The following is a 25,187-nucleotide window of genomic DNA, read 5'->3' as shown; positions in this document are numbered from 1 at the left end:
AAGTTTATCGTCAGCTGATTTTTCGAACTGCCACTTCTGGGAAACGTCAAAGTGACAGTTCAAAATTCGAAAACAAAACAAATCCGCTTGTTTTGGTTTTATTCCCCGCAAACACAAACATGAAGTGCTTCGTTCCGTCGTGTGGAATCGACTTCCACAAGCGGAATCTGTGCGCGGACGGACTGGTGTCCAAGCACCGCTTCCCGCGGGATCCGGAACGCCGGCTCAAGTGGCTCGATGCCATCCCGAACGTGGGTCACCTCGACCCGGAGACGATAAATTACGAAACGGTGCGGCTCTGCTCGAAGCACTTCCACCGGGACAGCTTCACCATCACGGACAACAAGCGGGAACTGCTGGCCAGTGCGGTTCCGGCTATCTTCGTGGACAGGTAAATTTACTTGATTGTAAAACTTACATAAATTTCAATTTCTGTTAATTATTCCAGTGTTTGCGACACCCCGTACTATCAGGAATTTTACGTAATTTCCGATGGAAAGGTCGAAGTCGCCCAACCTAGCGAGCAGCTGTACTACCAAGACCCACCGCCCGAGGTCAAGCGGCAGAGGTTGCGTGAAAAGACCCGCAAAAGGTCCATCCGGTACGCCGGTGACATTGATATGTCCACCCTGACCTCGCACGAGGCGGTCATAATGGTCCCGAAGCTGGTGGCAAAGCTGGAAAAGGCCAACAAAACGATCCGGGCTCTGCGGTCCGCGAACCGACGGTTGCGTGAAAAGATGACGAGGGTCGAGCAGCTCATCGATAACAAGTTTCAGCAGAGCGTCGAGAAGGACAAGTCTTCGGGAGCGCCGGCCAAGACCAAAGAGCCGGGTTCGGTTGTGAGAATTGAAATCACACCGGCCGGAGCGGGTGAGACCAACGAGGAGATTACTTTTACCGACGACGATGATGATTTCATCGAGGAGGGGGAAGAGTGTGTGGTGGAGTACGAGGAAACCGTGTAGAGATATGTATTGGTGGAAAATGAGTTGATTTGAATTAATGTACCTAAGATATCTAAACAAACATTGAGTTACTTTGTGCTGATAAAACATTGTAAGTCTGAATAAAATTAAACGAAACAATTAAACGCAGATTAAAATTTCTTTAAACAAATTACTGACAGATATTTTTGCAAACTAATAAAATTGTGATGAAAATGCATATGGGACATTAGGGTGTAATGACAAAATCGATTTTCCAGCACACCAATTTTACAGATACTTTTGGGGTCCTAAACAACTTCCCAATGTTTGGGAACGATTGACTTAGTCCTCACTTTGCTCAAAGCGATTCAATTTTTTATGGGAATTTGTAAAGGCACGGTGATTTTTTTCGTATTTTCTTATCAATTTCTAAGCTACCTGGGCAAGACGATTATCACTTATACATGACGAAGTCCAGTCTGCAACCTTTAGCGATCACCATCTCCATGCGAATGCGAAATGCACGGTGTATTTTTTCGAGAACATTAGGATAAAACATCGGTATGTTTGATATTTTGCACCGTGAAAGAAGGGCTCTTTACCGACATTTCGCGGAGTGTATCAAAATACCGTTTTTTTTCGATTTTATGGGATATTTCTTCTGAAAAGTTGCTGTAAATCGGTACATTTATGTTGATATCACTCAAATTTCTTATGATTATGCCTTGGGAGACTCTAATTAAACATATTTGATCAATATTTGACATCCTATAAAAGGTTTTCGAACTAAATTTACCAGATTTATTGCTTTCTTTGAAATTACCTCAAAATCCGAGCTGAAAACCCCAATATGAATATCAATCTTTTCTTTGTACAGTACAGACTCGATTATCCGAAGACCTTGGCAAAATTTCACTTCGGTTAATCGAAAGTTTAGATCACCAAAAAAATTTTTTTTGATGTCTTATTTTTGATTGTTGGACCTTTTTCGAACTAAATTTACCAGATTTATTGCTTTCTTTGAAATTACCTCAAAATCCGAGCTGAAAACCCCAATATGAATATCAATCTTTTCTTTGTACAGTACAGACTCGATTATCCGAAGACCTTGGCAAAATTTCACTTCGGATAATCGAAAGTTTAGATCACCAAAAAAAAATTTTTTTTGATGTCTTATTTTTGATGCATTTTTTAATTTAATTGGCAAATGGGGTTGCAGAACTCGAATTTGATGTTAAAAGTAAGAAAATAAAATAACAAGAAAAACATTTTATTCGTGATTCGATTCTCTGAAGTCCCATACAAACTTTTGGATAATCGAGGCTTCGGTTAATCAAGTCTAGACTGTACATATATTATTTAATTAATGAGATGGTTGTTACCCAAAAATGTCTTCTTCAATCGTTTGCCATATTACACCATTAAATTTTAAAACATTTCAGAATCAATTACATTGTAGAGGAAAGTTTTCTTAACAAGCTCCATAAAAAAGATTCAGTTTTGGTTCAACGTAAGCAGAGATATGCCCAAAATCCAAAAAAAAAATTGCAAAATTTCTTGGTTAAATATTAATTTTATTTCACATGAAATTATTAAATAAATAAATATATTATGAAATATTGCAACTATTTGTACGATTTTTTTTCTCATTCAACTTCTCAACCCATTTTTTATATTCCAAAGAGCTGAAAAAACTATAAACGCAAAACATCAATGTTTACTGATTAACTCGCACTCACTTCCTTCTTTTTCCGATGACACCATAAATCAGTTCGTGTGCCCATTTTCCGCTCACCTCATAAAACGTGAATCGTTTTCTGCGCAAAAGGTTGATTTCAAGTGCCACCCGCGCCATCCACATCAACATCGCGCCGCCGATGACCTTCCATAACTCGACTCGATCATCTCGCACTCGGACCTCTCCCTTCACAAACTGGCTTGCTCACGTCTTGCTTTGGTCCAGCATCTTTGGCCCCGAAATAGGTCACACGTTGGACGGCGCTGGATTGGCAAAGGTTTATTTTTGGTTTGCTGGTTTTTGTCGCGGTCGCGAGCAAACGAACTCCATGGAGGATGGATTTTGTTGCTTTTAGCAGGACTGCTGTCCAAATAAATTAAAGTTTGGGTTTTATTAGTTCAAAACAATATGTGAGGTTTAAATCGCCTGCCTTTTTTCACGAATAATAGCGATCTTTGCTTATTTTAATTTTTCACAACTTTGAATATTAGTTTTCTACAGTTTCTAATCTAATCTAATCAGACCCTAGCGCAGCCAATCTTTCGAAGGGATCCTGGAGAGTGCCTTAGGTTAGATGACGCCTAGCACTCTTCTTGTCATTTATTAACATTTGCAGTGCGCCATTGCATTAGAATGCATTGAAACATCACAAGCGTTAAAGCGGCCAGGCCTACTGCGTAAAGCCGTATCGCAGAGATGATTCGTAATTGGGTTGAGTTTGAGCACTGAGTGTTCGAACAACAACACAATTCTGAATCGACAGGGGAGGAAGAAGCGTGGGGACACACCACCATACGCTTCAAGATTTTTGGTTTTATTTGTTGGGAGCACCATGCTAAGAGGGTTTGGTACTCCGGGACCCTCTGGGATGGGACATTGTATTTCCACGAATGCCCTGGACACTATTTGCCGTGGTTATAGCGCCACAACTCGCTCTCTGTTACAGTATTCCTAATTCCAGTCCACGCGCACCAAGTCGTCAGTGGCCTAGTGGTTAGCATTTTTGCTTACCAACCCGAAGGACGGGGGATCGAACCCCGCCTCGAGCGACTTTGATTTTTCGTTCATATTCATCATTTCAAATTCTGTTTACTTAACTTTCTCGTTGGGAGCAGATGGGAATCAAACCCAGAACCATTCGCTTACAAAGCGAACACCGTAACCAGTCAGCCACGGCCGCTCCAAGAATATTAGTCTACAGTTCCAAAGTAAAACTTACAGAAAATGAATTACACATCTCCTGGAAAACTCATATTCTGATAACAAAAAAAAAAACATTTTTATTTTTTTTTTTCAATTATAAAAAAATGTTTATTAATTGACAAGTTTATGATTTTTTTGTGAAGAATAAATGTTTAGATATAATTTAAACCAATAAATGTTCAAAACCCAACTCAATTCAAGACATGGAATAATCAAAAGCTATTCAGAACCGACTTTGTCTACAAATGACTGATTCATTTGATATTTCTAAACATTTTCATAGCAACATCCTTCAGCAAAAGCTTAAAAAATGTGTTGAATTTATTTTTACGATTGATTTCTTTTTCATTTTCTAAATATTTGGTTGATTGTATTTTGCACAATTTATTTGTCTCATTAGTTCGTTCCCACAAATCTTCTTACTATTAAGCAGATATTCATACGAAATGATATATTAATATTAGAGTGGATCAACATGGTCGATTTATCCTAACAAGGTATTTTTGTTTCCAACTTTTCAAACTCTTCAAAATTTGAGATCTATTAGTTACTTCCACATTTGCACATTGAATTTAATTTAATCGACCTACCTTTCATATTTTGATCAATATTTGTTATTTTCCACTAAGCTTTTTAAATAAGCACACAATTGCGTTAAAATAAATTCCTTAACACTTTCCCGAAGGATCATCATAAAAAAAATTGACGCTCATCAAGACAAAATTTGGAACGGAACAAGTCTCTCCTCTCTCGCGCATGAAAGATCGGAACAAGAGGTGGGCAAAACCGCCCTTTTTTGGTAGCCACTAATTTTCGCTCGCTCTTTAAAATGAGCCGCCCCTTTGAACGGTTCTTTCGCTGTTTTTCACAATTTTGTCTATTTTAGAGAAGTGTGGGATTTTGTATGCTTTTTATTAGACATTAATACACTATTTAAAAAAAGGTGCAGGTGGTTATGTTACACATGACCAGTATGACAAAGAACTTTAATAGAAGATTGTTGAAATTTTCGATTAGAACGTCCGATCCAAATTTCCCCATGATTCCCTTATAATTACACAAGACAACTCTTTTGTGGTCTATTTCGTGGCTCTGAAACAGACTGTTTGATTTGTAAAGTTTTAAGACATAATATCAACGTCCTATCGAACTAAGGGGATGAAAATTGCAAGTGGAGCTGAACTGCCCTATTCAGGGCTCTAATTGATTACGAAATAGTTATTCTAAAATTCCAGAAACAGATTTCAGAAGTGTAACAGTAATTTTTCCCCAACTCTTATGGTTCGGCAAATGTCCCCCCATCGGAACATCCCCGGGGCCTCCGGCCACTCCAGGTGGTGGCCACTACTGCCGAAATTTCAAATTTCATGTCCAGTATCAAAATCCATAAAGTTTGATACCCATATTGCAACAACTCTTATGATTCGGCAAATGTCCCCCCATCGGAACATCCCCGAGGCCTCCGGCCACTCCGGATTGTGGCCACTACTGCTGAAATTTCAAATTTCATGTCCAGTATCAAAATCCATAAAGTTTGATACCCATATTGTACCAACTCTTATGGTTCGGCAAATGCCCCTCCATCGGAATATCCCCGGGGCCTCCGGCCACTCCAGGTGGTGGCCACTACTGCCAAAATGTCAAATTTCATGTCCAGTATCAAAAACCCTATGGTTTGATACCCATATTGCCCCAACTCTAATGGTTCCGCAAATGTCCCCCCATTGGAACATCCGCGGGGCCTTCGGCCACTCCGTATTGTGGCCACTACTGCCGAAATGTCAAATTTCATGTTCAGTATCAAAAACCTTAAAGTTTGATACCCATATTGCCCCAACTCTTATGGTTCGTCAAATGTCCCCCATCGGAACATCCCCGGGGCCTCCGGGCTATTCGGATTGTGGCCACTACTGCCGAAATGTCAAATTTCATGTCCAGTATCAAAAACCTTAAAGTTTGATACCCATATTGCCCCAACTCTTATGGTTCGGCAAATGTCCCCCCATCGGAACATCCGCGGGGCCTCCGGCCACTCCGGACTGTGGCCACTACTGCCGAATTGTCAAATTTCATGTCCAGTATCAAAAACCCTAAAGTTTGATACCCATATTGCCCCAACTCTTATGGTTCGGCAAATGTCCCCCCATCGGAACATCCGCGGGGCCTCCAGCCACTCCAGATTGTGGCCACTACTGCCGAAATGTGAAATTTCATATCCAGTATCAAAAACCATAAAGTTTGATACCCATATTGCCCCAACTCTTATGGTTCGGCAAATGTCCCCCCATCGGAACATTCGCGGGGCCTCCGGCCACTCCAGGTGGTGGCCACTACTGCCAAAATGTCAAATTTCATGTCCAGTATCAAAATCCCTACAGTTTGATACCCATATTGCCCCAACTCTTATGGTTCCGCAAATGCCCCCCATCGGAACATCCGCGGGGCCTCCGGCCACTCCGGATTGTGGCCACTACTGCCGAAATGTCAAATTTCATGTCCAGTATCAAAAACCCAAAAGTTTGATACCCATATTGCCCCAACTCTTATGGTTCGGCAAATGTCCCCCCATCGGAACATCCTCGGGGCCTCCGGCCACTCCGGATTGTGGCCACTACTGCCGAAATGTCAAATTTCATATCCAGTATCAAAAACCCTAAAGTTTGATACCCATATTGCCCCAACTCTTATGGTTCGGCAAATGTCCCCCCATCGGAACATCCGCGGGGCCTCCGGCCACTCCAGGTGGTGGCCACTACTGCCGAAATGTCAAATTTCATGTCCAGTATCAAAAACCCTAAAGTTTGTTACCCATATTGCCCCAACTCTTATGGTTCGGCAAATGTCCCCCCATCGGAACATCCCCGGGGCCTCCGGCCACTCCAGGTGGTGGCCACTACAGCCGAAATGTCAAATTTCATGTCCAGTATCAAAAACCCTAAAGTTTGATACCCATATTGCCCCAACTCTTATGGTTCGGCAAATGTCCCCCCATCGGAACATCCGCGGGGCCTCCGGCCACTCCAGGTGGTGGCCACTACTGCCGAAATGTCAAATTTCATGTCCAGTATCAAAAACCCTAAAGTTTGATACCCATATTGCCCCAACTCTTATGGTTCGGCAAATGTCCCCCCATCGGAACATCCGCGGGGCCTCCAGCCACTCCAGGTGGTGGCCACTACTGCCGAAATGTCAAATTTCATGTCCAGTATCAAAAACCCTAAAGTTTGATACCCATATTGCCCCAACTCTTATGGTTCGGCAAATGTCCCCCCATCGGAACATCCGCGGGGCCTCCGGCCACTCCAGGTGGTGGCCACTACTGCCGAAATGTCAAATTTCATGTCCAGTATCAAAAACCCTAAAGCTTGATACCCATATTGCCCCAACTCTTATGGTTCGGCAAATGTCCCCCCATCGGAACATCCGCGGGGCCTCTGGCCACTCCGGATTGTGGCCACTACTGCCGAAATGTCAAATTTCATATCCAGTATCAAAAACCCTAAAGTTTGATACCCATATTGCCCCAACTCTTATGGTTCGGCAAATGTCCCCCCATCGGAACATCCCCGGGGCCTTCGGCCACTCCAGGTGGTGGCCACTACTGCCGAAATGTCAAATTTCATGTCCAGTATCAAAAACCCTAAAGTTTGATACCCATATTGCCCCAACTCTTATGGTTCGGCAAATGTCCCTCCATCGGAACATCCGCGGGGCCTCCGGCCACTCCGGATTGTGGCCACTACTGCCGAAATGTCAAATTTCATATCCAGTATCAAAAACCCTAAAGTTTGATACCCATATTGCCCCAACTCTTATGGTTCGGCAAATGTCCCCCCATCGGAACATCCCCGGGGCCTTCGGCCACTCCAGGTGGTGGCCACTACTGCCGAAATGTCAAATTTCATGTCCAGTATCAAAAACCCTAAAGTTTGATACCCATATTGCCCCAACTCTTATGGTTCGGCAAATGTCCCTCCATCGGAACATCCGCGGGGCCTCCGGCCACTCCAGGTGGTGGCCACTACTGCCGAAATGTCAAATTTCATGTCCAGTATCAAAAACCCTAAAGTTTGATACCCATATTGCCCCAACTCTTATGGTTCGGCAAATGTCCCCCCATCGGAACATCCGCGGGGCCTCCGGCCACTCCGGATTGTGGCCCCTACTGCCGAAATGTCAAATTTCATATCCAGTATCAAAAACCCTAAAGTTTGATACCCATATTGCCCCAACTCTTATGGTTCGGGAAATGTCCCCCCATCGGAACATCCCCGGGGCCTTCGGCCACTCCAGGTGGTGGCCACTACTGCCGAAATGTCAAATTTCATGTCCAGTATCAAAAACCCTAAAGTTTGATACCCATATTGCCCCAACTCTTATGGTTCGGCAAATGTCCCTCCATCGGAACATCCGCGGGGCCTCCGGCCACTCCAGGTGGTGGCCACTACTGCCGAAATGTCAAATTTCATGTCCAGTATCAAAAACCCTAAAGTTTGATACCCATATTGCCCCAACTCTTATGGTTCGGCAAATGTCCCTCCATCGGAACATCCGCGGGGCCTCCGGCCACTCCAGGTGGTGGCCACTACTGCCGAAATGTCAAATTTCATGTCCAGTATCAAAAACCCTAAAGTTTGATACCCATATTGCCCCAACTCTTATGGTTCGGCAAATGTCCCCCCATCGGAACATCCGCGGGGCCTCCGGCCACTCCGGATTGTGGCCCCTACTGCCGAAATGTCAAATTTCATATCCAGTATCAAAAACCCTAAAGTTTGATACCCATATTGCCCCAACTCTTATGGTTCGGGAAAAGTCCCCCTATCGGAACACCCGCCGGGGACTCCGGCCACTCCAAGTGGTGGCCAATTCCAATTCCCGCTCATGCCGGCTGGCATGTCTTGGCGTGTCCATGCCTCCAGGCTATCTGCTCCCGGGCCTCCAGGCCGTCTGCAAACGGGCCACCAGGCCATCTGCTCCTGATGTGTTCTCGTCGACGTCCAGCAACAGAATGAATTTTCGGGACCGACCTAGCCGAGTTTTGTTGATTTAGGTCGGGGACGTATGCCCCGCCTCTTTGCACCCATTCTCCTACATCTCCTTATTCGCTTTTTGCCGCGTCGACGATCCGAAAATTATGAGGTAGAGTGGGGGTGATTTTAGATACATCAATCTCACGTCTCTATATTGACTGATTGGGAAACGTTTGTTCAACCAACCAGCGTGCACCAAAAAGAGGGGAAATTTGCCGAGAGGGGAATTCGTCACGTAACGTTTTCGCTTCGCGAAAATTTTGGATTGACACCCCGTATAGAAACCTTAGGACAAAGTTCTTTGTCAAAAAACGAAGTACGAGAAGTCGCTCTATAGAATCATAGGTCTAAACGTTAGAATAATTTGATGGGGAGCGCACACAACCTTAAATCTAGGATTTTGAAGAAAATGTCTATCAAGTTTACGAAATTGCATTCATTTATGCTAAAATCAACAAATTCTGGTATTTGATTTTGACAAAATATTCTGCGAATTTTTTTCTACATTCTGGTCAACAGGGGCGAATCGGGACACATGGGGCGAATTGGAACAGCAGTTTAACTATGTAGGAGCACAATATTCTGGTTTCAGTTAGAACATACTCAGACCAACAAAATGTGTACATCCATTTCCAAATTTAATGAGCATGAGCATGAACATGAGACGCGGGTTCGATTCCCGCCTTATCCACTGAGCTTCTATCGGATGGTGAAGTAAAACGTCGGTCCCGGTTTCTCCTGTCTCGTCAGAGGCGCTGGAGCAGAAATCCCACGTTAGAGGAAGGCCATGCCCCGGGGGGCGTAGTGCCAATAGTTTCGAGCATGAACATGAGAGACCACCCATGGTTGTCCTTCTCCTTTGCTGAACAGGACCGTAATATCCTTTCAGCTCAACTGATCATAGGCTTCGACAATCAAGTGGTGTTTCCCTTATCAACAGAATGTATGAATGCGCCGAAAACATAAAACACCATGATTGCTAAAACTAGATCAGTTGCGAATAGGTAACAGTCATTGACCACCAACGGCGCCCGCCATGTCAGTTTGTAGATCTCGATTTTAAGGGACGGGAATGTTAGTTAGCGCAGGTTGCTACTAGGGCAGCTGATTTACTCTGTGCTTACACCCCACAAGTGCCAGGAACCTGAAAATTTGTTAGTAGGATAGGGTGTTTGGTCAGGATTCATCATAGAAGATCCAAAATCATAGTGTTTGTTGAAAGGTATTATGTTTTATTCTCAAGGCAAGCAATCGGATGCTGCGGATGAGACATTTCCCGTTTATCGGCTGTTAACTTTTAATTGAAATGGTTTAATCTTAGACAGACGGCTGTGGAAAGATAGAACCAAAATTATTTGTAATTAAATGATGAAGGATTTAACAGTCTGATTTTTTAATTGAGATGTTTTTACGAATTTTACATGGTTGATGTTTAGTGAGGTACTGATTAACGAAGCGAACGATGAGTTACGATGTTTATCGAGCTGAAATGGTATGATAAGGTTTTGTTGTTATTGCACACCGACGACGAACGCGAAAAAACCCTGCGACCCGACGGAAAGGCATCGCAAATCAGACTGGCTCAATTGTCATCGATGACAACCAGAGCCAGCCGCACCTTTACACACATAAACGCACGCGAAAAAAAAAACGAAAAACACACCGACGACGAACGCGAAAAAAACACGACCCGACGGAAAGGCATCGCAAATCAGACTGCGGAAATGAAGAGAAAGAAAATAACATAAAAAAATAAAACCTAATCACAAAAAACCAATCACCCCATGCACACAAACAGCGACACAAAAGAGACGAAAATGATCACGAAAAAACAGGACTGCGCGTCCCCAGAAGCACTGCACTTTTGATCTGTGTACATCCATTTCCAAATTTAAAGCCATTAAATGTTTAAACACTGCTGTCCTTATTCAGACTGTAGTCCCGATTCGCCCCAGATGACGGTAGTTTTTCGACAAAATTTTCCAAGTGAGGCATTTTAAAATGCTCATATTTGTACTCGAGTAGGGTAGAGTAGTCATCAATGAGACACGGGGAACAATGATAAAATGGCTCTCACAAGTCGTAGTTTCAACCAATCAGGCTCATATTTGGGGGAAAGGTGTATCTACTTGATACACTTCTGCTATAATAGTGGCTTTGGTTATGGACGCTCCCTTGAAAAGTTATTCATAAATGTTTGATTCTGGGGTGTAAAAGTAAATTATGTACAAAAATTACTTTTTCGCTCATAGGCTGTCATTTACACCAAAACTAATATTTCGTCATATTTCTTTCGACGTTCCATAAGGATTGAGTTGGGCTACAATGTCCTTTCTTTAGGTTTGACCAAAATTTAGAGTATACCTAGAATCCAGGGCTGTCTCATTGTTCCCCACTCATTTTAGCCCATGGGTAACAATGAGACACTTTGATTTTTCTTCATTAATCATTTCAAAATCCATGTAAATCTTTTAAAATATGAATTGAAAGTGATTTTTGGCATATTTATAGAGTTTTGTTTTCATTTAACCAAGAATACAAAGTTATTTGGAATAAATAATTGGATTTTACTAAATTTAAATACTTTTAAGTAAAACTTTTGTTAATTAAAGTTTCATGTTGGCAAAATTGCTCTAAAATGTTCAAGGCAAGTCACCTGTAATGGAACAATACAAAAACATGATGTTTTACTAGAAAAGTATTGATTTTCGTAGAGTGTCTCATTGTTCCCCAGCTGTCTCATTGTTCCTGCCAAGTGCGTCTACAACGAGACAGTTGAATAACTCTGGCTGTAGAAGTCGGATCGATCTGATATTTTGGTCAATGTTAGAACACACTAAAAGAAAGAAAATGCAACAAAAAGCTCATTAAAACATGCTGATGAAAAAAATAGAAAAATCGATGAAAGTTGAAAATCAAAAGTGTCTCATTGATGACTACCCTACCCTAACTCTTTAATGTTTGTTTACGATCAGTTGTGCAATGAAAAGTTTTTTTATTTTGTTTAGAAAATCATTCACTTTTGAAGTTATTTAAGTACATGAAAAAGTACACCATGTACACAATTCTGACAAATTTGACCTTAATTTATAAGCATTGAAAATTTTTAAACTGCATTTTTAATTCTCAAAAACAAGTTTTATGTTACAAAATTGTTGGAAACACAATAAAGAATATTTATAAACTTAAAAATATACAAAGGCTTAAACATTATTCCATCTTGGAATCCCAAGTAACATTTTAAGCTTTATCAAAGCTGTCACAACCGCTATAAAACCTATCAGCCAAAACCAACATTAAAACCACCAAGTCGTAACAGCCTCCCCAGAACCCCGATAAACTTCACTTAAAACCCAAAAGGACCTCCGCAAAAGGTTGTTACGGCCTATTTATAAAACCCACATAGGAGTTCAAGGCTTTACAACGAAATCCTAACAACCTCCTTAAAGCCTTGATAAAGCCTTTGTTAAAACCTTGTTAGGAGTTAGGGAAAATGACATTTCATACGTCTTCATGCGTTTGAAATTATGGAGATGGTTGTCAAAAATGGTGATGATGATATGATAGATATTGGAGGTAATTGAAATAATTTCAAACCTTATTTCTCGAAATTGGTGGCTCAAATTCAGCTGCGGTTAAAATTTTATTGATGATTGTAGGGGAGATAGAGCCAAAAAAATCAACTCGCTTCATCAAAAATCATTATTTTGTAATCATAGTTTTTAATGTTAAAAAATATTGTATTGCAAATCTTTGCAAAAAATGTTCAAATTATGTTTGAACTTCTGTGGCTATGCTAACGATGTCACAAATTCATCATAATTGTGTGTTTTCATCAAATTTATGATTTTTCATTTTTTTCTGCCAAGATGGCGGTCAATTATATTCAATCAGAGCACGCGTTTAGCGCCATATTTATGCACTGCTTTTTGGTCGCGATAAATGCTCTATTAGGAGCTTATGGTTTTAAGTGAGCTTATTGCATGCCTAATGGCACTTGACAGCTACAACACCCTTGGTTTTAACAAAAAACGAAGTTGACTTTATAGCTGTCGGCCACCATTGCTAGTACCAACCACTAGTGTCTTCCTTTTATCTTCAAGGACTTCGCCGCCCTGGGCTCCTAAGTGTATGAAAGTATGGCACGGAGCGACGGCGCCGAATACCCATATTTACACAAAGAATTTTAGAGCGCCCGCCGCGGAATTCGAACCGGCGACCTCTGGATTGTGAGTCCAGTGCGCGGTCCGATTGATCCAAAGCATGCGATAAAACCGTTTGGCAAGGCATTGCCATCTGGTTTTCAAGCCTCTATTAAAACTTTCATAAAACCTTATTGAAAGCCAGTCGGCTTTTATTTTCACCCGGTTTTATGTCCGAGGCATAAAACCTTGTTAGAACCTATAAATTAGCTCTTGCTTGTTGGTCTCGTGGCGCAGGGGTAGCGGCTTCGGCTGCCGATCCCGATGATGCTATGAGACGCGGGTTCGATTCCCGCCTTATCCACTGAGCTTCTATCGGATGGTGAAGTAAAACGTCGGTCCCGGTTTTCTCCTGTCTCGTCAGAGGCGCTGGAGCAGAAATCCCACGTTAGAGGAAGGCCATGCCCCGGGGGGCGTAGTGCCAATAGTTTCGTTTTTTTTTTGTTGGTTGCGGTGAATGCCCAAATAAAACTATTAAGCAATCAAGATGCTACAATAAAACCTTAATAAAACTTGGTGGTGGCTAGTTGGTTTAAAAATGTTACTTGGGATGGTTCTATCAAAATACCGGAGTTTCAAAAAGAACCGTGGCTCTTTTTTCATGAACCATGGTTCGTTCGCTCTTTTTAGTGAAACGGCTCGCTATTTTTTTTTGCCCACCTCTAATCGGAACAAAGAAACTCAAAAAATCATCATCTTTCTTATTTGGTGGAATATCTATTTCTCTACTACACTTACAGGTTTAACGTCACACATTGAAAATGGCCTGTCACTTTTTGTAGATGGACAATGTGTGTAAACTTATAACACATATAGGGGAACTATACCCTTTTTCAGCCTATTTGTATTATCGGCCTATCATCACTTTGATCATGAATTACAGCTTTAATAAAGTGTTTTTGACTGTTCCAAAGTAATAAATGGCTCTAATAAAAGTGAGCAAGCAAGTCTCCATTGTTGATACATCTGAAAATGTTGATTTAATAGCGGAAAACGACAAAAGTGATGAGAATTGGTCGAACGGCTTAGAGTGATTAAAATGGGTATATTTCCCCTAATAACTTAATCGATTTCACAATGACAAAATCCACCATGAAAAATAATTGGATATTTTTTTTATATTAACGCTGTTGAATTAAATGTTCAAAAGGAATAGAACATTTAATTCAAAATAGAAACTACAAAAATCAAAGCACAAAAAAGTAACCCACCTTCCTCGTAGATTTCCACATATATTTACATACAAAATAAATAGGAAATTGTCAAAATGTGGAAACCAAATGTGAGAAACTAATCCATGACAAATATAGCAGGTTGTTTCGAGACCCAAAAGACACCGAAAAACCCATGTTCTGGTTTGATTTGATCATTAAAAACATTTGCCATAAAGACGAGCCAGTCTAATAAATATTTTAAAATCACTGTCTAGAGAAAATATTTTCTGTTCGATTTGGTGTCTTCGATAAAGTTGTAGGCATAAAAAAGAACAATTCCGAAAAACTTGTTTTTATTTGAGTTATAAACACAAAAAATCTAATCTAAATTTTTGAAATAGCAATCTTTTGACATTTGAATTAGTTGATAAAATTTCTTTGCCAAAGTTAAAAAAGATAAAAATGGGTTGTAAAATGCAATACCTTCGGTGGGGGTAACATTGGGTCTGGGGGGTGAGATTGGGTCAATGTGACTTTTGACGGATTTTACCATTTCTCAGGTTCTTCTCAATGAAAATGAATTCTGTTGAAAGGGTTTTGTAGGGGACATCTTAAGATGACTTCGCTGAAAAAATCTCGTTCCTAGAACAAATCTTGTTATTTTGGCAGCTGTCTAAAGTTGGGGTACGTTTTTGGCCAAAAATGACCTCTCGAAAAATCATTTTTCTAATATTTTTGTTAGAATTGCTCGAAAACTACCCAAATGTTTGAAAATCTCCACTTCAAACACTGTAGCGTATCAATACGATTCCCTCGAATAAGAAACACTGTTGGATGACTTGTTTTTACCATATCGTTGTATTTGAGCATCATTTTAGTTTCATTTGACCCAATGTCACCCCCTCTAAGGGGTGAGATTGGGTCAATTTTCAAACAATAGGCATTTAAAGTGGTGTTCATCAAAATCCACCATATTTTGGGAAAATGTTAGTAAACTATCTAAGAACAAATCTACGTTGAAAGATTTTCGATGTTATTTAAATTGTTTTTGTTATTAAGAAAATACGAGAGGTGTATCGTTTTTTGACCCATAGTCACCACCACTGACGGTACCAATAAAGCTGTATCCCAGTCACAGCGTTCTAGCTGGATTCTAACAGAGTTTTCACAGAACTGGATATTCTTACAGAATTCTAGCAGAGATGTTCCACTATTCTAGCAGGATTCTGGCAGAACCAGTTCTGCTAGAAAATTTCGTGACTGGGATTAGTTAAAAAAATAAACGTTCTATAAAGATTAAAAAAAGGAAATGTATGTTTATGCACAATAAAAAATTATATACTTTTGCTTCCATTATTCAGATTTTTAACAATTAACTCAGCTATATTTTATTACTTGTTATGACGCAATTCGTCCTTCTTCCTCTTTAATTAGCTGTTCCAACTGATTATCATGAATGGATAAACCAATTCAAAAGTGAAAAGTGTCGAAAAATAACGAATCGCACGCATTTTCCGCCACAGTGACATCCCCTTAAGCCGTGCGTCACAGAGATCGAAAGTACCGTTCCACGTGACGCGGAAACCTCAAAAAAGTGTTTTGTCCGTTCCGCCCGGTGGGACCCTAATGGGGGTGGTGTTGGACATACGGCAGCACCTCCTCGACCAGACCAAAAAAAAACTCACTCTTCCATCGCAAACCGAGGGTTTAGGCGGTCATCAACCCGGAGATCGCCGGCCTTGGCCACTTGGGGCCACTCGAGGGGAGGGAGTCTGCGATTATCGCGTCAAACGAGAGGAACAAGCTGTCAAAATTTTACTTTTCCTAATTAAAAATTCCTTCCGAGCTTAATTGAGTTTCGTACAGAAAAGATTTTCGCGCACCTTATTTTGGCCTCGGCCCGAGAAATGGCTCCCAAAATGAAGCAATTTCGCTTTTAATTTTGGCACACCAAAGGCCGTGGTAAATCTAGTGAGGATGGGATGGTTTGTTGAGCAGATTTTTTTGAAACTTATGAATAAATATCATTTCATGCTGGTTTACTTTTGGGGAAAATGTTTTCCCCTGCGATGCAACATCGTTACCGAATGCATACATTATTTTTTTTGGTTTTTCTTCTGTTGGGCAAACGAAAGTGAAATTTTCACGAATTTAGTGGTTACTGGCTTTAGTACAAATCAAAATGATGTTATTCAATTCAAGATTCAATTTAAGAAAATCTTCGAATTCCATCAATAAACAACCAAAAATTATACCTACAAAAGATAAACATGAATCGGAAATGTAATTTCCTAGAAACACACCTTCACCAACTGCAATCTGACCTTGTTCAAACATCCGCTCTGAAATGATGTTGCCCTTTCTTAGCCGCACATGAGCTTCATTACACTTCTCAATCGTCTTCATTCTCTGGCTCTGACTTCAAACACAAACTCTCTTTCTCAATGAGTGCATGCAAATGAATGAACTAAGCGAGTGAACGCCTCACCAGTAATGTTGCGAGAGCTCCCCAGCAGAGGTGAGTTGCTCAAATGTTGGTGGTCACTCAGCACGAGAAATGAGAAATTATGCTAATTTAGGTTACTTTAGAATGATCTTGGCTAAGATGTGTAAATATGATACAGTTTTTTTTCTTATACGGCTAACCGTGTTCTTATCTTTGAGCTTATTCATAATGATTGTTTGATCAGCTGAATGATGAACATGTGGTTGGAATAGTACGAGGGGCACAAAGAAAGAGCGCAAGGCGATTGTTTTCTTCGCTTTGAATTATCGTTGCAGCAACGGGCACGTGCAGGTAGATTTAGAGTATTAGTTTGAAATTGAATTGGAAATAATTTCAATTTAGACAATAATTTCTAAAAAGTATTTCTTTTTAGAATTTTTGTGAATTTTGCTGTTAAAAAGTTTATATTATAAATACGAAAAGTAAAACAGAAAAAATATACAGTATGTAAAAAAAGTATTAACACCCCTTAAACACTATGCACATTTCGTGATGACACTCTAGGGTGGAATCGTGAAATCTAGTTATATGGGAAAATTGAAAATGATTAAAATCCAATCAGCAAAACCCCCCAAAATTTGGTAGCGATTGGTTAAGCCCACGATTGGCGCAAAGCGAATGAAATTTGTATGGAAATTACTATGGGGAAACTAGCATTTTCACATTTTTGAATTTACAAAATTCCTGTTTCATTATAATATGAAACCAACACCTTAGCAGTGTAGCCCTGGATGTCCTAAACAACTCTCCCACAGAAAGCATGGTGCTAAAGTGCGTCATAAAAAAAGATATAGAGTTTTCAAGAGTAGTGTATTGAAATAATCAGTGAAACTCAAATATTTTGCCAACATTGCCTATGGAACCATGAAATACAAAATGTAAATAAGGGTGGTCCAAATCGATAAGAATTTTAAAGCATTAAATTTTGTATTCGGCATATAGCAGCATTAATTTGGCTTATTAGCGAAAATTGTCAAAATTTTAGTTTACAGATCCGCAAAATGCTTTGCGCTTTAGATATTTTCTATTAAATTTCGTTATTTAAAACCGGCATCTGGAGCAAATCAGGAAAAAGTAACGAATTAAGACAGCTGTTTAAGCTATTTTTTGAATAATGTTCCGATTGTTTTGATTAATTTCGGATACAGTAATTTCCAAACTTATTGCACCTATTCAGACTGCTGTCCCGATTATCCCCAGTTGAAGGTAGTGACTTAAAGATAATTCTTAAAATATTTTTATTTCATTTATTAGGTTGCTTATTCAAATTACATTTGTGCAGTTGTTATCCTGATCTGAGATATGGACTACCTTTCAACAGCTGATTCGTTCGAAATGGGGAGAGAGTTTACTGTTACTAAGGAGAACGAATTGGACAGAGAAGATTTTTTTTTAAGTCTTCGAAATAGATTCTTAAACATATTTAAAAATAAAACATAAAATTTTAAACTTATCCAAAGTGTTACATTGGCCGGTATAATTTTATTTCTTGTTGTTTTGGACAGTTTCAATGAAACTGCTTTTGTAGTCATGCTGTTAAAATAAATAAATAAAAGAAATATATTCAACATTGTGGTTAATTAAAAATTCCAAAGCACATCAAAGATCAAACTTTTTTTTAATATGTTTTAAACTATCTAAAGCAAGGGTGCCCAACCTTATCTGATTTTTCGGAAGCAGTGGCGGGTCGGAACTAATATTTGTTAAAGGTGGAAAAATGTAAAAAGTATATCTTGAAAACACAAAGATAACTTTCAAAAATGAGTTTATCTGATATATTTGAATTTTTGTTTGTTTAAAATTATAGGGGAGAGTGGGGAGACTTGATCCCCGGAGACACTTGATCCCAAGCCTATATATCTCGTCAGCATGTGGCTAAAACATTTAGCTTTGTTCTAGAAAGTTGTGCGAAATTAACTAAAACTCATTGTAGAAAACAAAGAAAAAAATTAAAAAATGTTTAGATTGAGTTACACACATTTTTTCTAAAAAGAGCTGCAAAAAACTTCCAAGAGATCTTTTTTCTTTGTTTTGATAAGTCTGGAAAACACTCAAAAATTATTCAAAAAAAATATTGTTTATACATGAATTGTTTGATAAACATATCAACTCCAAAAGCCTTACGCATTTGACGTTAAATTTATCGTCATACTATTTTTACAATCAATTGTTTTAAATAATGCGTTTAGGGAGACTAGATCCCTGCATTTTTACAGTCACTGGAATCAGCCTCAAGATTAAATAATTGGGCTGGGTTTTCGTACATAGTTTCCTTTAGTATAGTTGTACATAACTTACTGCAGTTTGAACCATTTTTCAAAAGTTTTGTAAACAAAAATTACCAGCTTTTGTAAACATGCTCAATTTTGGTCTAAAAAAGAAAATTTTAAGTTTTTAATTTTTTTGCATGCTAAACTTGTTATATTTTGAACACAAACGTACAGGTTTAATGTGAACTTGCTGTAACTTATAAAAAATTAAAAGTTTGGATGAATAAGAAACGTTTTGCTTAAGATTTTTTCAAAATGATGAAAGGGGGATCAAATTACTCCCAACATTTTGAAAATGCCGGTTTAAAATATTTTTTTAAAACACTTGGCATGATTCGAAGAGTTTATCTGGTGAAATACCCTTATCAGCCAAACATAGTTGAATGTTTAAGCTTTCAATTCATGCAAAAAGTTCATAGTTTTGTGAGAAATTGACAGAGTTTTGTGCGATACAAAAAAAGGGGATCAAGTCTCCCCACTCTCCACTATAGTTATTGTTTTTGACGATTGCAATTAAATACCTCGATACATATTTTTTAAAAACATTCAAATTTCAATGGTCGTTGTAATTTTGTAAAGTTTAATTTCCTCATTACTACAATATGAAAAAAAAAAAACAAAAAATAATGAGACATGATAAAATTTATTCAAACGAAACTTGGATTCAAAAACAACTTCTATGTGAAATTTATACAGTTAAAATCGAAAGAAAATTATATTAAGTTTCATTTTGTACATTTTCAAGCGGTGTATGCAATTCGGAAGAAATCGGTCAAGAAAAAATTCAAATATGCTGCAGCGGCAGCGAAAGCAAGCCAGAGAGGGTGAAGAAAAGCCCCAAGAAAACGCTCCCTCTCCTTTGTTCTGCTGTTTGTAAAGCTGTTTCTTGACCCCTTCCCTTCCAATCTCCATACTAGCCTTCAGACAACAATCCAAGTTTTTTTTTCATAAATTTTTCAATTTTACGAAATGGATAATTTTGTTTTCTTGCACCATTTTGCAGTTTAAAAATATCAGTATAGAAATAATATGAACTAAATTCAAACATGAAGAATGTTTTATCGGTTTTATCGGTTTTTAAAATAGGTTAAAATTTGATCTCAAGCTTACTTTTGTTTTATTCAGACAATCAATTTATTTATTTTATATTTCATGAACAGCCTTTAGGGCCGGTCATAGAACTAATTTGAAAAGCCGTCGCGGGTCGGATGAAATGGCTTCCCGGGCCGGATCCGGCCCGCGGGCCGGACGTTGGGCAGGCCTGATCTAAAGACTGCTGCCCTTGTTCAGACTGAAGTGTAGCTTATCACCAATAAACAAAAAATATTTTTCACGTATCCCGGGAAATTCAAAACCCGGGAAAATTGGACGCCCTACAGTTAGGGCCACCAGGTCAAAATTTGAAAAATCTGGCAAAATATCGATGAAAAATCTGGAAAAATCTGGCAGACGAAAATTTTATAATTGTGAATGGCGAAGGGGAGACAGGATATGAATTGATTCAAAAGTTTGTAGAATTCAATTCAGAATTCAGGTCTAACTGATTTTATGACTTTAAAAAAGTTGAATTTACATCTTCTTTTTGTAAAACATACTCTACTTTTATTTGATTTTCAATTAAATACGTTCCTCTTAATCAAAATTTTTGTATAATATGGTCATAAAGTGAAAAATCTGGCAAAATTTGTCAATATCTGGCACTGAGAAGGGTAAATCTTTATTCTACAGTCCACGATTCAAAAATCAACCTATGTGGCATCGGAAAGAGCATAAAATGTCCGATCCTTTGATACCCAAACATCTAGATGTTTTATAAAACCCACGTTTTTAAATAACTGAGCAAAAAGAAAGTTTGATCCACGAGAACAAAAATTACGGAAGTCCATAATTTTTTGGCAGGTTGCTCAAACGAAACCATAACAATGTTTTTACCTAGGTATTTAAAAAAGTAGGTTGTATAGAAAACCTAGCTGTTTGGGTATCAAAAGATCAGAAATTTTATGCTCTTTCCTATGCCACATATAGGACAATCGCCATACCCAGCCCCCCTAAAGTGTCCACGTGGTTTGTGGATGGCCCCTAATTTTCAAATATTATAAAACGAGCCAAAACCCTACCTACCTCAAAATTAAAAAAAAGTTTTAATAAGTGTTTTCAGCTTTTTTTGAAAATTTTCAAAGGGGCGACTTAAAAACTTTTTTTCAGTACTGTTTTTTGTTTATACCACCCTGATTATTTATGATTTATTAAATCTGAGCATTAACAAAAAACATGCCGGGAATATTTTCTTCAACCTTTGCTAAATTTTACCATTTTTTCAATTGCTTACCAAATCGTTGTTTCACTTCAATCCAGCAGAATAAAAATCAAAAGTACTTTTTTGTGAGGCGGTTACGATTTTCCTAGCCTAGCTGAGTTAGGATGGTCCAACAAATTATCTTTTCTCTCCAAAACCAAAAATATCTCCCGGTTGGCTGAACCGATTGAAGTTTTTAAGTAAATAAAATACCAAGAAGTTTGTAAAATACACACCTGAATACACATGTAGGTCAAATAAATACTTTATTTTTTGATGTGAATTTTTTTGGGACCAAAAATTTGTAATACCCATTAACAGGATTTGGAGATATGATTTTTGAAAATAATTCATCGGTTTTGGGTGAACCAATCGAACTTAAAGTACCGTGCTTCTCCATAAAAATCAGTTCCCAGGACATTTTTGTGGAGACGCATGGCACTTCGTGCTTGATTGGTATACCAATATGCGATGAATTATTTTCTGAAGGATGTTTGGATATTCACCAAAGTTTATTAAAAAGTTAAAATTGTTCAACTACTGATTTTGGTTAAAAAACGAAGTGTGTTGATCATGGCTGTTTTATGAGTGAATGTATGATCAACGATACAAAAATTACTTTTGAAATACATACATGTAAATACATGTTCAAGCATTCTAAAAGAGTTTTCAAAAATTATTTTTTAAATGAGTTTACCTCTTAGTAGTTTTTTTAGTATTTAAACTGACAAATAACGTAAACTTTGAAAAATGTTTGCCATGGGCAACATAAAATTGGTTTTCCAAAAATTGTTAAGTTTTCATGTTTTTGTGTCTACAGAAAAGTAATTGCAAATGGGAAGGAATTTTTTTTTTTTGTTTGAAAATTAGGCTAGTTCACGATTAGGGCGTTTAAAATAACTTTCCAGGTACAATATTAAGATTTTTTTCTCTTCTAGAATCTTGTTGGTCCAAGAAACTTTGCTTAAAAAAAAGTTTTTGAGAAAAGTCAGCACTTTTAGAGTTCTAAAACCCACTATTTTCGTAAAAAATAGTGTCAATAGCTACAGTCATTTCTAGACTTTTTTTATTAGGCCCTATAAATATATGAAACGCAATAGCTTATAGGACCATTTCAAAAAAACTCTAGATTTGAAGGTTGAAATAATCTTATAGTAATATAAAAGTATCTCGAAAAGGCTGTACCTAGTGTTACAAAAATGTTAGATCATAAACTTTTATAGTTATGAAAATTAACAGTGTAAAAATCACGAAAAGCAAACTAGAGCTGAAGAGCAACAGCTACTTGTTTTGTAAATCAAATGTAAATATTATAAGAAACGTTCAATAAAGTATATTAAATTAAAAAAAAAACACGAAAAGGCCAAATTTTATGCACCTGGTTGCATACGAATCAGGATATCTTGCATTACAAATGCTTAGAAAATCTCAGGGGTAATTTTTGTTTAACTCGATATTTTTTCAGCCCACAGTCCTTCTTCCCAGAACCGATCACCTGAAAACTGCATTCAACGCCGTCTCGCCTGCTTTGTTTCTCCACCCCAAAAAAAAAACCGGCCCCAAAACCGCGTGAGTTCCCCACACGCACACCTTTGGCCCACCAACCAACCGGTCCTGAGTGCCCGTCTGCCGCTGCAGGCGTTCATTCAATTCTCCGTCCGCCGTCCGCGGTCTCGAGCGCACGATCGCCGGCCGTCAGTCTTGGCCACAGCGGCAAACTCGTTAGTCCAGTTGTTGTGCTGTTCGCGCGAGCACACAGCAAATTCGCGTTTAAGGGTCTTTTTTGACTAGTTTTTTTTTTTAGTTGGTACGATTCGCGAGTTTTGTTTCCTTTCTTTTTGTTTGCTGTTCTTTTTATTTCTGTGTTGTTCTTTTTCAGCGTTTTAGCGATTACTTGCATTTTAGTTTATCTCGTTTTAGTTTTTCTTAGGTTTTTTTTGTTCAGCTTTTCTTGTTGCTTTCTTTACCTTTACCGCGATTGCTTCTTTTAGAGTTTCTTTCTTAACTTCTTCGCCCGCGGAGGGTTCCCTTCGGGAAGGTTTCGCTCACCGTCGCGGGATTTATGTGTGTAAATTGCGCGCACGGTGCACATCTATTTGAGCACACACGTGTTTGTGTGCGTTTGTGTGTTTGGTGTGCACCACATGCACACCACACACTGTACGTGTGCGGAGTTCAACGTCGGAAGACGCGGGCTTTTTGGCCATCGATCTTTGAACCATCATCATCATCGTCGTCGTCTTCTTGTCTTGTGTTGGTCGCTACGACGTCCGCGGTACAAGAGAGCCTGGCAGCTGTCCGTGCAGCAGGCCATGCCGGATAATTACAACATTACAAATTTGGTCATTTTTCTTCGCCGGGGCGCCACCTTGATTTGTGAATCCGCCTCTCTCTCTCATCGAAGGTGGCCGCGACCTGCCCCGCGTAGTGACGGCCCTTGGACCTCTGAAAATTAACGGAAAAAATGCGTTTAATAAGCGCTCGCTGTAACGAAAGGCCCAACCTCCGAAAATTACAGTAAAGTGTGTGAATTTTCTCGACTTGTGGTGTATATTTGTCTTTGGATGTTTGCACGTGGAAATGTGTGGAAATGGGTCAAGCTGGCGCGCGCAGCGCGGTGGAAGGAAAAAAACAGCATAAATAATCAAAACGAAGAATTATTTCGTGAAGGGTTTTTTTTTTTGGATATCTAAACGGTCCGTTTTCCAGGTTTAGCGAACACACACCCGAGGGGAGGTCGTGCAGTGAGTGACAGATTGCAGTGTTTGTGTGTTGTAGCGAAAGGAAGTTTGAAAACAGCTGGATTAGACTGGCTTAAACAAACAAAAAAAGGTGGTTCTAGTGCGATCCAGTGACATCAACTGACCGTTAAAGTTTGGAGTTTGCTGCACAGGGAGTTGAGGTGAGTGCTGTTCTAAAGTCGTTTGTGCTTTAACCGGCGTGGGTGGGATTTGGGTGGAAGGAAGCCCCTACGGAACAGAACTGGGTAGTAATCATGTCGGCTTAAGGATGGCTTAGCTATAACATCGGCAGTGGTTTTATGGGATTAGGATGGACTTTGAAGATCGATTACACCGCGATGCAGACTGTGCATTTTATGAATGAGCGTTTAGTATTGAAGTAAAGTTCAGTTTTACCACCAATTCAACATAACTGTCAAAGTTTGCATAAAAGTGACTAACGTATTTTTGTCGAATTTCAGTATGATGTTTAAATGGCTTTTTTCTTGTGTTACAAATCCTTCACTTATAAATTTGATAACCAACGGCAATGGTCCTTATATTCAAAAACAAGATTGTATGCCAAAAAAGTACAAAAATTGCTTTAATTTAGATTCAAAGAGAAAATACTTTTCATGCTAGTTTTTATTTAAAAAAACGCATAGACTTTACAAATTTATAAAAATGGCAAAATTTTACTTGATAAAAGTTAACCAGTCCAAAAATTTGAAAAAAATTAAGATTTCGTCATAAAAAGTTAATATATTTTTAATGTTGAAAGAAGTACGTTAGCCAGGCAAAACTATTCAGCAATTCGTAACGTTTTCGCAAATCCGCTTTTCATTGTATTTCTTAGGGTGCATTGGGTGAAATATCAAAAAAAAATCTTTTTGAACTTTAAGAAAGTGTCTAACTTTGTCCATTTCTAAAAAATACATATACACTCAAACCCCGATGGTTTGACACCAACTGTTGTCAAACGAACGGGGTCACTTTTTAGTTTGACACCCCTTTTACACGGAGTTCACACACACTATCAAACGTTTGTTTTGATAGTGTGCGTAAGCGCCGTGTAAAAGTGACAGTTCGTCACTTTTTAGTTTGACTTTGACCAACCAACGGGGTACAAACTAAAA

General features: G+C 38.9%; 2 protein-coding genes and 1 long non-coding RNA gene across 3 annotated transcripts in view; 2 read left to right on the top strand and 1 right to left on the bottom strand.

The window, feature by feature from the left end:
- Nucleotides 1-61: 61 nt before the first annotated feature.
- LOC120415871 (uncharacterized) lies at nt 62-1,112 on the top strand. The gene is made up of 2 exons (XM_039577508.2): nt 62-391; nt 449-1,112. Exons 1-2 carry the CDS (start codon nt 120-122, stop codon nt 966-968), a joined length of 792 nt encoding a protein of 263 aa, XP_039433442.1. The 5' UTR covers nt 62-119; the 3' UTR covers nt 969-1,112.
- Nucleotides 1,113-22,935: 21,823 nt separating this feature from the next.
- Nucleotides 22,936-25,187, bottom strand: part of LOC120415880 (uncharacterized) — a 29,207-nt gene continuing 26,955 nt past the window's right edge. Inside the window, exon 4 of the long non-coding RNA XR_005605273.2 lies at nt 22,936-23,776. This is a non-coding gene — a long non-coding RNA (uncharacterized LOC120415880). The remainder of the gene's footprint in view (nt 23,777-25,187) is intronic.
- Nucleotides 24,059-25,187, top strand: part of LOC120415879 (unconventional myosin IC) — a 60,217-nt gene continuing 59,088 nt past the window's right edge. The window contains exon 1 of the mRNA XM_039577519.2: nt 24,059-24,233. The gene's annotated coding sequence lies outside the window, so the exon portion shown is untranslated. The remainder of the gene's footprint in view (nt 24,234-25,187) is intronic.

Source organism: Culex pipiens, chromosome 2, assembly GCF_016801865.2.
Source record: "Culex pipiens pallens isolate TS chromosome 2, TS_CPP_V2, whole genome shotgun sequence".
Classification (NCBI taxonomy): Eukaryota; Metazoa; Arthropoda; class Insecta; order Diptera; family Culicidae; genus Culex; species Culex pipiens.
This window is presented reverse-complemented; position numbering and strand designations above follow the sequence as displayed.

Excerpts from the sequence above, each read along its gene's own strand:
- LOC120415871 (XM_039577508.2), top strand. The coding sequence starts at position 120 with ATGAAGTGCTTCGTTCCGTCGTGTGGAATCGACTTCCACAAGCGGAAT. Across the intron at positions 392-448 it reads CCGGCTATCTTCGTGGACAG|TGTTTGCGACACCCCGTACT; the intron begins GTAAATTTACTT and ends TAATTATTCCAG.